The sequence below is a fragment of the Balaenoptera physalus genome (genome assembly GCF_965194825.1).
Source record: "Balaenoptera physalus genome assembly, chromosome: 8".
In the NCBI taxonomy this organism is placed as follows: Eukaryota; Metazoa; Chordata; class Mammalia; order Artiodactyla; family Balaenopteridae; genus Balaenoptera; species Balaenoptera physalus.
In genome coordinates this window covers 99,137,931-99,151,615 of record NC_138887.1, presented here as the reverse complement: position 1 = coordinate 99,151,615, position 13,685 = coordinate 99,137,931, and the positions used below count along the sequence as shown (strand labels likewise).

Sequence of the window (13,685 nt, the reverse complement as noted above, 5' to 3'; positions counted from 1 at the left end):
AAATTAATCTGTTGAGTGATTATTTAATCTTTTCACAATAACCCATTTGGAAGATACTAGCATCCTCTCAATCTTTAGATGGAGGGACAGAGGCACAGAGAAGTCACACAACTTACCCAGCATCACAGCTAGTCAGAGAAGGGCCAGGATTTGGAGTGAGGAAGTCTGGCACCAGAGACAATATTCATAACCCCCGTACCACTCTGTGCCTCTGAGTGGATCTGTGATGAAATGAGGCCATGTTAGAAAGCCTAGTATGTACGAAACTGACCCTGTGAACCTGTCCCAGCCCAATCTGCCTTCCAAGCATGAGCATCTCTGAGTCACACGGAGACTGGCAGGAAAGGGGCTCTCTGAGCCAGTCCTCTCCCTACTGGATTGTCCCTATTGCCACTCTTAGGGGACAAAGAGGGGAGTAGCAAGGCGCTCATGCCCCTTCTGTACCAGGACTTTCATTCCCTCATTTCATTGCTTTTCAGTCTTTTTAAGGGTGACTTGGCATTTGATAGAGGAAAAAGCATAACAGGTTTGGTGGTGGTGGTGGTGGGGGAGTGAGCACAGATTTAAGTGCAGTTTTGCTCTTTTAATGCATGTTGTTCAAGATAACACTTTTTCTTCACTGCGATGGTGAGGTAAATCTTCTCTTTCACAAAGTGCACTTGAAGCTGACAAAGAGACAAACTTTCATCACACTGTATACTTTGCTGCTAAGTCCCAGTTGTACACCACATAAGGAGGTGAAAATACTGTTACAAAAGGCGTGATTACACTTGTTCAAACCTTAGAACAAATTTTACTGAACTATCACTAAAGGACCAATTACATTAGGGCCAAATTGTTATTTTACTTATGTCTCCAGAGAGGTGGAAAGAAATGATGTCAAGAGTAATTAGGTTGCTTCCATGTCCTGGCTATTGTAAACAGTGCTGCAATGAACATTGTGGTACATGACTCTTTTTGAATTATGGTTTTCTCAGGGTAGATGCCCAGTATTGGGATTGCTGTGTCATATGGTAGTTCTACTTTTAGTTTTTTAAGGAACCTCCACACTGTTCTCCATAGTGGCTGTATCAATTTACATTCCCACCAACAGTGCAAGAGGGTTCCCTTTTCTCCACACCCTCTCCAGCATTTGTTGTAAAGCAATTATGCTCCAATAAAGATGTTAAAAAAAAAAAAAAAGAGTAAGGCATAGAGTTGTGATATTGTGATGTATAATAAGAAATACGTATTTAGTCTTTATCCAGTTTTTGGCACAGAGCTCCTAAAATCCTTGGAATTTCCTAAGTGATGAGAGTGAAAAAGTTGTCTTTTGTTATGCTAATGGATGACTTTGGGAAAGCCTGTAGGTAACCTAAGGTTGGGGCTGGTTGTCAGGAAGACCAACCACAGGATTAGAGGGTTAGAACATTCAGTCTCACCCCCCAACCTGCAGGGAGGGGAGAGGGGCTGGAAATTGAGTTCAACCACCAATGGCCATTTCAATCATGCCTATGTAATGAAGCCTCCATCAAAACTGTAAAGGATGGGGTTTGGAGAGCTTCAGGGTTGGTGAACACTTGGAGATTCAGAGAGAGCATGGAAGCTCTGTGCCCTTTCCGCATACCTTGTCCTGAACATCTCTTATTTGGCTGTTCCTGAGTTATATTCTTTTATAATAAACCAGTGATCTAGTAAGTACAATGTTTCTCTGAGTTCTGTGAGCCTCTCTAGCAAATTAATTGAACCCAAGGAGGAGATTTTGGGAACCTCTGATCTATAACCAGTTGGTCAGAAGCACAGGTAACAAGCAGGGCTTGTGACTGACATCTGAAGTGGGGTGGGGGCTGGGCAGACAGTCTTGTAGGACTTGAACCCTTAACCTGTGGAATCTGACAATATCCAGGTAGATAGTATCAGAAATGAGTTGAATTGTAGGGCACCCAGTTTTTGTCAGAGGATTGCCTGGTGACAGTGGGGAAATTCCTCACTCCCTAAGAATTGGAATTGGGATCCCGGCACTTTTAAGAGTTAACATGTTTCTATTGTCTTTAAGAGAGAAACAAAAAAACTGGTTATTTGGTTTTTTTCATTGCTATTATTTGCAAGTGCATTCATAAGAAATAATTTAATAATAGTTGACTGACTATATCACATTCTTATTAGGGTCAATTATAAGCAATCTCTTACGGTTAACCAACAATTTTGACCAATCACTTTTTTACCAATAACCTTAACCATTGATAAAATGGTAACTTTGTTGATTTGTTTATGTATCAAAACCATTCTGTCACGCAGATCTAACAAGTTATATGACCAGAGACTCGATTTGATTTACTTAGAACTTGACAGAAATTGTGAACCAACTTGAGACACCGGTCAGTTGGGCAAGTGATGGAAAAGATGATGGAAAAAGTCTAGTCTTGGAGTCAGATCTGACTTTGAACCTGGGTTCCAACCTCTTGCCAGCTGTTGACACCCCTGTTTCTCAGTTTCCTCATCAGAAATGTGGTGATAATGCCAATCTTAGAGCGCTTTCGCTACGACTAGGGAGGTAAGAGTGAATGAGACTGGGAAGGAGTGATCACGTGTGTTGTAGAGTGAATGTAAAATGTTCCGTTCAACAAATGATCTTTTAATTATCACTAAATAATCAAAAGGAAAACGTTGACACAAATGAGGAAGTCAGACAGAAGATTCTAGAAAACAGCCAATTATAAATTCCTCCGTACAACATTCCTTTCCTAAGTGCTAAGCTTTCAAAATTATTTCTTGCAGAACTGGGGACAGCTGTAGAATAAGAAAGTTAGTGTTCCTTGAATTGTATACAATCAGTACTCTTCCAGAGTGAGGTATGAAGAAATAGATGCAATAGACACGTGCTTTGATGGAGAGCAGTTCCTCTTCCTCCTCCCACCCCAGGAGTCTAAATCAAGTCAGAGAGTCTCTTTAAAAATTGAAACAACATATAATGAGTATTGAAGGAAAGCACGTCTTTGATAAAGCCTGAATGTTTGACTAAATTTCATTGGTACTTTACCCCAACTCTAACAGTATATAATGACCTCTTCTTCTTATGAAGTCATTGGACTATTTGGCGGCGGGGGAGGGGGGACTTGTCATTTATTACTGCAGTTGATTTGATCTTCTGCTATTATTTTTTAGCAGTCTATCATTTTACATTCTTATCTGGCTTTTCTTATGTGTACATCTTGTCATTCAGTTATAAGACTTTTGTGGACAGAATGGGAGACAGAATGTCTGTAGCTCCGGAAATGTAGTAGACGATATGTGCTTATGAGTGTGGCTTTTTGACTGATGTGAAGATGGAAATTGTGAATGAGTTTCAAGGCTAAGAAAAAAATCCTCATCTTCTAACTCCAATTACTTGAGAGTAACATACTCTACAATTTAATAAAATATCCATAAGGCACCAAACAGCACAATGCCATGTGGTGCAGGATCTGCATAAGGATTTGCTCAGCTGAAATAAATTAATTGTTCAGTCCCTCTTTCCAGGAAAATACCAATTGACCCGGCTGACAAATAAAAAGTGAGGTAAAGGAATAAAAACATATGAATAGACTATGTAAAATTCCAACCCAACTCAGCTTTTTACAAACAAAAATGTTCACTAGATCTGTAGTAAACGAATACATCAATGAATTCAGACTAAACCGTATGTCTGGATTGCCTGTTTGCCTCATCTGAAATAGTCATAATAAAAATTTTCTGGCCTTCACTTCTTCTGGCTGTGGAGTCAGGATTAATCTCACAATGATATTTCGGATATGGCATGTCTTTAATAGGATCCTTAAGTAATCAGAGCAATTTTCTTAAAAGAGCAGTCATATTTTGAAACAGCTGTTGTTCCCCAGAGAGTGTTACAGTTTGGGTCTTGCATTTCTGTGGTTACCTAATGCTTCCACTCACCACAGTTTTTTGTTTGTTTGTCTGATTTTTAAACACATTATGCATAGTCTTCAACTTAAGACTTTGTCCCCAAAGTTTTCTCCTCAAACTATGTAATCACTTTTGTCCAGTCTCTTTCACTAGCTCCCTTCCCCAAGCTGGTGGGTTTTCAGAGAGCTCTGTCACTCACCTTTTCCTGTTGTTGATTTCAATATTCTCTTTGAGTGATCTCTTCATTCCCAACACTTCAACTTCTTACTGTATCTGCATCAGGCAACATTGTGATTACAACTCCCTTCTCTCTCCTTAGCTCCAGATTCACTTTTTTTCAGTTTGCTGTTCCATGGGTACTCTGAAAACAACTCATCCTAAATCAAAATCATTCTTTCCTCCTCTCCAAACCTGTTCAGCCTCCTGTGTTTCCTGCTTGTTTAATGGTGTCATCACACAAACTGATCACCAAGGCCAGAACCTTAGAGTCATGCTTAATGGTTTCCCCCTACCTCACTACTTAGATCCAATCGGTACAACCTAAATATATACAATTTTTATTTGTCAGTCATGTCTCAATAAAGGTGGGAAAAATATTACAAAGCCCTACTGATTCTAACTCCAGTTCTCACAGGTCCACCTGCCCCTCATCAGTACCAGCAGCATTACCCTAGTCATCATTTCCCATTGCCTGTTCTGATAACCTCCTAACTGGGTTCATGGCCTCCTGTTCTTTTCACTCCAGGTTGCCCTCTTACATCATTCAATGGTCCTCATTCATTTTTCTTCCATGAAATGCAGCAGTCATAGACAAGACGTATCCCTATGGGCTACTAAATGTCAGGCACTTTAATTACACATAATCTTCTGCAGGCCCTGCATGCCATGCATGATTTGGCCCCCAAATTACCTCTCATTTTTGTCTCACACTTCTCTCCCCTTCACTCATTAACTCCACTGGCTCTTTCCTGCACTTTCCCATGTGATGCTCTCCCATTCTCTCTTCTTTCTGACCTTAACCAAGTGATACCAACTTTAGGGACACTTTTACCAAACATTCCTCAATCTAAATTAAATGTCCTTGCTCTTCCTCATAGGACTTGCCATAACTTATACTTATATACTTATTTTGTGGGTTTGTTTTGCATTAAGCCTGTTTTACCCATAACATCTCTAAACCTGTGAAGGCAAGGGCCATGTCTATTTTATTCACCACTGTAAATCCATATGCCCCACACGGTATCTGGCAGATAGTGGGCACACCATAAATATTTGCTGAAGGAATGAATCAATCATCACAACTATTCATGGCATATCAGTAGACTAACTAACTACAGGCTCTGTCTGTGGATTATGGGCAATTCCCACCCCTGAAGAGCATAGTGTAGGGTTAGTGAGGGTATTGCTATTGCAGGGATAACTTTGGCAGTGCTCTAACTTATACAAAAAATAACCTTCAGTACTCTAGCACTGTCAATCATACAGTATTGTCACGTATGTTAAATCTGATCACAACACACTGGACACCCACTGTCTGGCTACCACATGGTTCTTCTTTGTTTGGCTACCTGAGGTTTCTTCCTAAAGCATACAGCTCAACATGTAATTCTCCTGCTCGTGAACTTTCAGTGGGTTCCCATCCTTTTCAAGATAAAATCTAAATTATTTGGCATGTCTGACAAAGTCATTGTCAAGCTGGACCTGTCCATTCTTTCCAACCTCAGCCCCAGCCAGTCTCGACCATAGGTCACGATCAAGCAAGGTTCTTTCATACCTTGGCTTCTATCAGAAATATCCCATTTTTGTCCCTATGTTTATGTATATTTGCCCTTTAAAATCCAGCTCTCTCAAGCACTTGAATTACTCCTTCCTCTGTGCTCCCAAAGTGTGGTATACTCTCTTCATTCTAAAATTTATTACATGTTCCATGATAATTTATTGGAATGCCCCTCTCCCAGACTAGCTGGTAACTGCTGGATTAGACTACGCATTCCCAGGTCCAGCCCAATGCATAGCATATAATGGCATCCAGTAATGTTTGGGTGACTGAATGCATTGTCAACTGTTTAGAAGAAAAATTGCCTTTGCCTACTGAAGCAATGCTATAAATGATGATTTTCTTGTCAAGCGACTCAAAAAGCCTGCTTAAACCATAATGCTATTGAAACATCTTGCTAATATTGCTTTTTCTCCTAGTATTAGAATATGTTATAACTGTTATAACTGTACCACTGCAACCAAGGAAACCTCCTTCTTCTCCTCCTAGCCCAGCTCATCGGCAGGGGGCAGAGATCTTTTCTAAACTTTTCTTTTTGGCTTCTTGTTGCTTTAAAAGGAGAGGCCAAAAGAAGAGTTCTTTTCTTTTTCCATGTGAGTGGGATGGGATTTCTGCCATTTTGATTTTCATGGTGGAGACATACGTCAACTGAGGGTTTGTGTCTTTGAAACTTGGCTAGTGTCTCAGTCTTGAAGACCACTTGTCTCATAACATATTATGGTGCTGCATAAGAATCTTGCTGCAATACTATGAGCTAAAAAAAGGAAATTAACCTTAAAGGAAGTCTACTAATAAATAAAATTAGCAAAAGGACTGTCCTTCCTCACAGGTGGTCTCACCTATAAGACATACTCATACCTTTTATTAATCCAGACACTTATCCTTGGACTTAGGTTAAATGAATTAAAAGAGCCTTCTTCCCACTCTTTCTCTCTTGTCCCACATTTTGTACACTTTGGTTTTTTTAAAGACATCCACAAAAATAATGTTTAAACTTGGAAAAAAACTCTGATGATTAAGTTATTGATGTCATTTGAGAAACAGTATCCTTTACTGAGTCATATGTTTTTATAAAGTAACTAACCTCATTAAGTGTGTTAAGTAAATGTCTTTTCCTAATCACTTTCTCTGTTTCTTTCTTTTTTTTTTTTAATAGGTGGTGTTTGCATTGCTCAATCACAGAAAATCCCACGTGAACCAAGACCTGGAGAATTTGAAAAAATAATCAAGCGTCTGCTAGAAACACCTAATGCTCGGGCAGTGATTATGTTTGCTAATGAAGATGACATCAGGTGCTGATTGCTTTTCTTCCTCATGTAGGATCCGATTTTCAGCCCACATCCTTTTTCTAACATATTTCATGTTCAATGTAAAATCTTGTGAGATTTCATAGGAATTGCAACATTCTCATGCAATTACAGACTGCCTTCTGCTACATAGAGACAACAGCCTTCTAGTTTCTCAGTCCAATCTGTTTATCAAGTAAAACCTGGGGACTGAAAGAAATGAGACAAATAACGATGATAAACAAAATGATGTGAGTGAGGTTAAGGATAAGGCTAATTATCAGGTCCTGGAGTTAAAGTCTCCAATATATTCCCTTTAGGAGATGATAAGACTCAGGCAGTTAGAATGATTGGTTGTTTAATGGTGACCTACTGAGTGTTTATGACTTGATATAGCTGGTCTTGTAACATTCACAAGTGTAGAGTTTCTTGGTAAATGTGATATGTTTTATTTCTTTTTATTCCAATAGGAGGATATTGGAAGCAGCGAAAAAATTAAACCAAAGTGGGCATTTTCTCTGGATTGGCTCAGATAGTTGGGGATCCAAAATAGCACCTGTTTATCAGCAGGAGGAGATTGCAGAAGGGGCTGTGACAATTTTGCCCAAAAGAGCGTCAATTGATGGTAAGGATGCACTGTAGAGAATTTGCTTCATTCCAACTGAATCTAAACTCAAAAGCAAAATCAGGGTATCAGCATTTGATGAAATGAATCCATTATTAATGACTTGATAGAATTTTTAGGGCTGATGGCAGAATGGTCAAGACAGTAACTATTTAACTCAACATATTGTATATATATATATATTTTTTTTTTTTTATTAGAAAAGAGTACCCACTAGATATTTTTTTAGGGGGCACTATTGTTGGCCTTGGATATCTCCATGATGTTAGTAGTTGCCCTCTAAGTTTGCATATTTCCATGGGTGTATACAATGGTTATAGCATTGTTGGAAGGAGAGTGTTTGCCTTATAGCAAATGAAGACATGATGCTGGCCTGGCTCTATGGGTAAATAAATGCAACAGCAAAGATGTGGAGCAACTCTGAAAGGCACTCTGTCTCCCAAATATCTTTTCCAATGATCTCGACAGTGATTGAAATTCCTACCTTTGCCATTATCCTTGGTAGTAAGGCATTATTTCCAGGTGGTCTCCCTTCAGTGAGGTGGTTACCTGAGCAGAATGACACTAGCCCATTACCCATGACTGCAGAAGATTACATTAGTAGTGATTACTTTATTGAATTAGCTGAAAATGGAACATGCAGGACAGATAAACCTTGAGGCAAGTAGAAGCACGGAAGCTTGGAACACTGACTCGTGCTAGGGGAGAGAGAGGAGAATGAGAAAAGTCTGAGTTGGTTTTGAATATTCAGCATGAGGTCACTGCTTGCTGCCACTGGGAGACATAGAGGAGAGAGAGAGGTGGTGTGGATGGAACCCAACAGGCTTACCTGCTGTGTGCGTCCCTAGAGTCAGGTGCCTGAATGGTGAATGATGGGAGTGGAGATATTGTCCACTGATCCCCATTGACTCTTGCCACAAGGGAAGCCTTATTGCTGGGTTATTGGCTGCCCTCCCCCATTTGTTATATATATTTTTTCATGCAATGATCACAACATAATATAATATCTATTCAAAAGCTCTGATCGTATTTGGTTTTGATTTTGGACGAATATTAAAATCATACCTTTCTTCTTTAAAATAGGGTTTGATCGATACTTTAGAAGCCGAACTCTTGCCAATAATCGAAGAAATGTATGGTTTGCGGAATTCTGGGAGGAGAATTTTGGATGCAAGTTAGGATCACACGGAAAAAGGAACAGTCACGTAAAGAAATGCACAGGTAACCACTTAAATGTTTTCCTTGGTGCATTCGTTTTATCATTACCTGAGAAATGAAGTTTTTCTATGTGGATAATGATGACGGTATCTTCTACTTCCTCACGTCTCTTGTTATAGTTTCTCAGCGGGGCTGAGCTTACATTGATCATTCAACAGACTTAGGTGTGCTCATTGGTTCTTACAGTCAACGGACAAGTATTTACTGAACATGTGCCATGTGTCCAACACTGGGATATTTTAATTCTATTTAAAAAAACATCTATTGAGTGCCTACTTTAGGCAAAGTACTTTATTAGGTTTGGTGGGATACTGACAAATAAGCAAGACATGAGTTTGCTCGCCAGGAGCTCAAAATGTAGTGAGGATGACAGATCATAACAAATTGCTCTAAGATAGTGTTTTTCAACTGTTTCAATCCATGTCCCCCATATCTTGCACAGCTCTATCAGCTATGATTTTTTTTGATGCTCTATTTTCTATATCTTGTGCTGAAAAATAATAGTGATATTAAATGTGCATTTTTTGAGTGTTAGAATGAAACTTTTTATTTGCAGAAACATGGTTGTGTACGTAGAAATATCTATGGAATTTTAAAAGTGACTTAGAACTAAGTAGTACATTTAGCGAGATCAATTCAAGATACAAGGTCAATATAAACAACATTTTTAATCCATTTATATATATATAAATATATATATTAGAAACTAACACATAGAAAATGAAATATGTACAGCATGATTAAAAAGAACATAAAAAGTTAGGGGTAATTTTAACAAAGATGCATAAATCTTCTACACTAAAATCTTCACACTGAATGAGCATCTTATAACCAGACACTCCTCCCTTGCTTACCCCCTGGCCCCGACATTTTGATATGACCTCCTTGCCCTCGATTCACTTCCTTTGGAAATAGCTGTTCAAATAAGAGATGTAATCTGATAAGTGCTAGAGCAGCCATATAAATGGAGCAAGGATGGGGATGTGAAAATAGGGGCCACCCTGTGCAGGGATGTGACTTCCAGGAGCTGGGGTAAGTGAAGTGAGACAAAGTTCATGCTCACAGGGCTTACATCTGAGTGTGAAAAGACAGACACTAAATAAGTAAACGTATAAAGGAACAGAGACTTCCAGATGCCTCGGAGAAATACAACAGAGTAAATGTGAAAAGAGTGACCAGGTGGTCTCGGGAGGGATGGTGGCAATTACTGTAGATCGTTTGGTCAGGATGCTTTGCCAAGGAGGTGACATTTGAGACCAGACCTGAATGGCCAGTGTTGTCAGCCATGTGAAGATATGAGGGCAGCCCATTCTAGGATCCAGGGCAAGCCTCTTTGATTCAAGGTACAGATACTAAAAGGTCAGGGAGGCCGGAGTGAGTGAGAGTGAAGATAGGGAGTGAGAGGGAAAGTGAGGGCAGAAGAGAATAAAGAGACAGGCCAGCTCATGCAGGCCTTCCTAAAAGCTCCAGACCTGAGGAGTTGGGGTTTTATCCTACCTGTAGTGTAGAATTACATGAGGCTTTTCATTTAAGGCACTGCTCAGATACCTGTTTCAAAAAGATTCCTCTGGCAGAAAGGTAGGGAAGGTTGGAGATCAGGGGAGAGAAAGGAGAAAGGTCAGTCAGGGCCCATCCAGTAGCCCCTGTAATGGGCAGTCACAGCTTAAATGAGACGTGCTAGTTAAGGGTGGAACACAGAGTGGAGAGATCGTAGTAGGTAGTATTTACAGTACACAGTGAGTGATTAACGCAGGGGGGATGATGGTAAGTGATGGAGGTTCTGAATGTTAAATCTTTGACAGCTAGGTCTAGGAGAATTACTTAACAGAAAGGACAGCACAGATGGTAGATGTGGAGGGACGATCTTGAATTTGGTTCTAAACTCGCCTCATGGAACTCCCCAGCAGGTGGCAGCATAAGGTCTGGCACCCCACATTGTGTGCCGCACTAAAAATACAGATTAGGGAGTGGCATGTGGAGACCTGGAAGTTAAAGACGCGGACAGAGAGGCAGTTGCCGAAGGAAATTGAGCAGATACGATGGATGACAACTTGAGCCTCTAGGGGAGGAGCCAGAAGAGGAAATGAGCATGGCTGTTAGGGAAGGAGATGAACTGGGAGTCAGGAGAGAAGATGGGGTGCACTCAGGTGGAGACTCAGATTGCGAGGGCTGGAGATAGAGCGGGCATAGAAGAAGTAGAGGAAAGAATGCTTTTCAAAGAAGTTTGACAGAGAAAGAAAGTAGATACGGTGGGGGAGCTTGAGAAAGAAGCAGGGTTGCAGAAGTTTCTTTAGGAGAGGGCACATTTAAGCATGTTTTCAGATAAATGTAGCAGTCAGAAGAATTATCAAGAGAAAGAGAAGTTAAATGTGGAGTAGGATCTTGACAGAAACTTTAGGGAGAGGCTTAAGAGGGAGGTATTACCTTTAAATCATGTGATTTAGTTGGGAAAAAGAGATACACGTACATAAGCAGAGGGCAAAACAATCCTATGATTAAGTGTTAAATTTGGACATAGATATTGAGGAAGTTCAGAAAATGTATGACTGTAAGTTCAAGTAAAATTCAAAGCTTCATGGAAGAGGCGAGTGTTTGATAACAAGAAAGATTGGAGAAAGCATCCGAAATGAGGGAAAGGATGGGTCAGCAGAGAGTGGCATGGAGGTGTGTGAAGAACAGTGCAGAGGTTCAGCTTATTGGAGAGGAGTTTTGCATGTCAATGAATAATGGGATATAAAGAGCAGCCAGTTTATAGAAAGGTTTGAAAGGAGAAGTTGTACAAAAAGTACCTGATGTGTTTCTCATTCAGGTATATTTTACAAGGTGCTTAGTTTTGTTTTGTTTTGTTTTTAATTTAATTAATTAATTAATTAATTAACTACTTTTGGCTGTGTTGGGTCTTCGTTGCTGCGTGCGGGCTTTCTCTACTTGTGGCGAGCGGGAGATACTCGTCGTTGCGGTGCGTGGGCTTCTCATTGCGGTGGCTTCTCTTGTTGCGGAGCACGGGCTCTAGGCACAGGGGCTTCAGTAGCTGTGGCACGTGGGCTCAGTAGTTGTGGCTCGGGGGCTCTAGAGCGCAGGCTCAGTAGTTGTGGCACACGGGCTTAGTTGCTCTGCGGCATGTGGGATCTTCCCGGGTCAGGGCTCGAACCCGTGACCCCTGCATTGGCAGGCAGATTCTTAACCACTGCACCACCAGGGAAGCCCCAAGGTGCTTAGTTTTGAATTCTGAATGTTATTGTTTGATCATCCACATGTTTAGATCATATTAAAGAAAACTTACCAGTTAGTGAAATGAATGAATTCTGTTCTTTATATATATTTATATATATGATATATATGTACATATATACTATATATATGTTAAAATCAGCAATTAATCACATAACTCTTTAACATACTGTTTTCAGAATCATCAGTTTCTCTAAACTCATATTTTCCAAAAAATTTTGATGTCTACAGATGTTCTTTTAGCATCTGTTGATGGTGTATAAGGAATACTTATTTCAGGCATACTGAACTGGGTTGCTGTATAATCCAGACTTGGTGGCATGTCTGCTTCATATTCCTTTGATTTATTTGGGTGATGCTAAAATTGTAACAATCTACCCAATTAGAACTATTTCTAGTGCAATGAAAATGGTGTTTACTCCAAGTGCTAGGGCAAATGCACCCTTATGGAATGGGGTCAGTAAACAGATTTTCATGCAAATTCCATTGTGAGTGATACTAAAATAATTTGTCCCTGGGTAGAAAATAAATAAAGAATGCAATATTCTAACTTATTTTTTTGGAAAACAGTAACACATGAATGTTTCCAGATGGTGAGAGAAGATATTTGTACCCCAAATTGCCATCAACACTCAATTTTTATCTCTATTTTTGGGAAGCAAAGAAGATGGTCAGCACGTTAGTGGTCAAAGAGGAAATGTACATAATGTACGTAAGAGGAAAAACCTACAGGATATTCATGAGTAGAGGTGTCCAGGGTTTGAACATTATTTATATTCCCAATTTGCCCAATTCCACGTAATTCAGAAATGAATGTATACATTGTGCGTGTTTCAAAATCTAGACTTACAAGGTTTACATCTTAACCATTCACAATGAGTCCAAAAGTTAGAGAACTCTGAAAGTGGGATATCCACAGGTCCTTTTTGTGGCATTTAGAGCATCCTTTGTGGGTTATGTTTTGAGTAAAATTTTACATTAGGCGATGGTAATCTGTAAACGTAATTGCATCCGTTGGGGGCAATACTGGCAATGTATTTACATGGATAAGAGAGTGCTTCCCAGCAGGCTAGAACTTCTGTCTTATCAATTTTCGGGAGATAGAATGTCTTCAAGCAGTGAGGAGCATCCTCTTCCTAAAATTAACTTGGTACAGTTTTTCTGAGACAATTTCCCCCCTAGAATCTCAGGAAAGCTTTCAAAAAGATGTGATATTACTGTTAACTTTGATATGCTGGCTGAATTCCAAAGTGAAGTAATTCCTGCCATCCACTTAGCTATTTATGTAGTTATTATTGCTTCTGAGAGCTGCTGAATTCTGAAAGCTACTACTACTTAATCCTACTTAAAATTCCCTTTGTCTTTCTCAAGAAGGAAGAAAGATTTTTTTTATACTTGTTATCATTGTTTATGGGTGTTATTTTATAGATATTTCTCTGACCTCTTCTCCTCTCTTTTCCTCCCTCCCTGTCTTCTCCCAGACTTAATGCCTTTCTGCTCCTCTCGACCCAGACCCCCACACCCTCCCTTGAAGACTGTGGGTCTAACTCTGCTCTCCTTGTTTTGGCGCATTTTTTTTCACCCACCTATTCTCCCACTCACACCTCTGCCTGAACTCCTCTTCCGCAGCTCCCCTTCAACATCTCGTTTTTTCTTTTTCCTGCTT

At 39.9% G+C, this 13,685-nt stretch overlaps 1 protein-coding gene across 1 annotated transcript in view; it reads left to right on the top strand.

The window, feature by feature from the left end:
* Positions 1-13,685, top strand: part of GRM8 (glutamate metabotropic receptor 8) — a 794,802-nt gene that overhangs the window by 336,495 nt on the left and 444,622 nt on the right. The window contains exons 3-5 of the mRNA XM_082472362.1: positions 6,816-6,951; positions 7,416-7,570; positions 8,654-8,791. Coding sequence (XP_082328488.1) covers positions 6,816-6,951; positions 7,416-7,570; positions 8,654-8,791 — 429 coding nt within the window. The remainder of the gene's footprint in view (positions 1-6,815; positions 6,952-7,415; positions 7,571-8,653; positions 8,792-13,685) is intronic.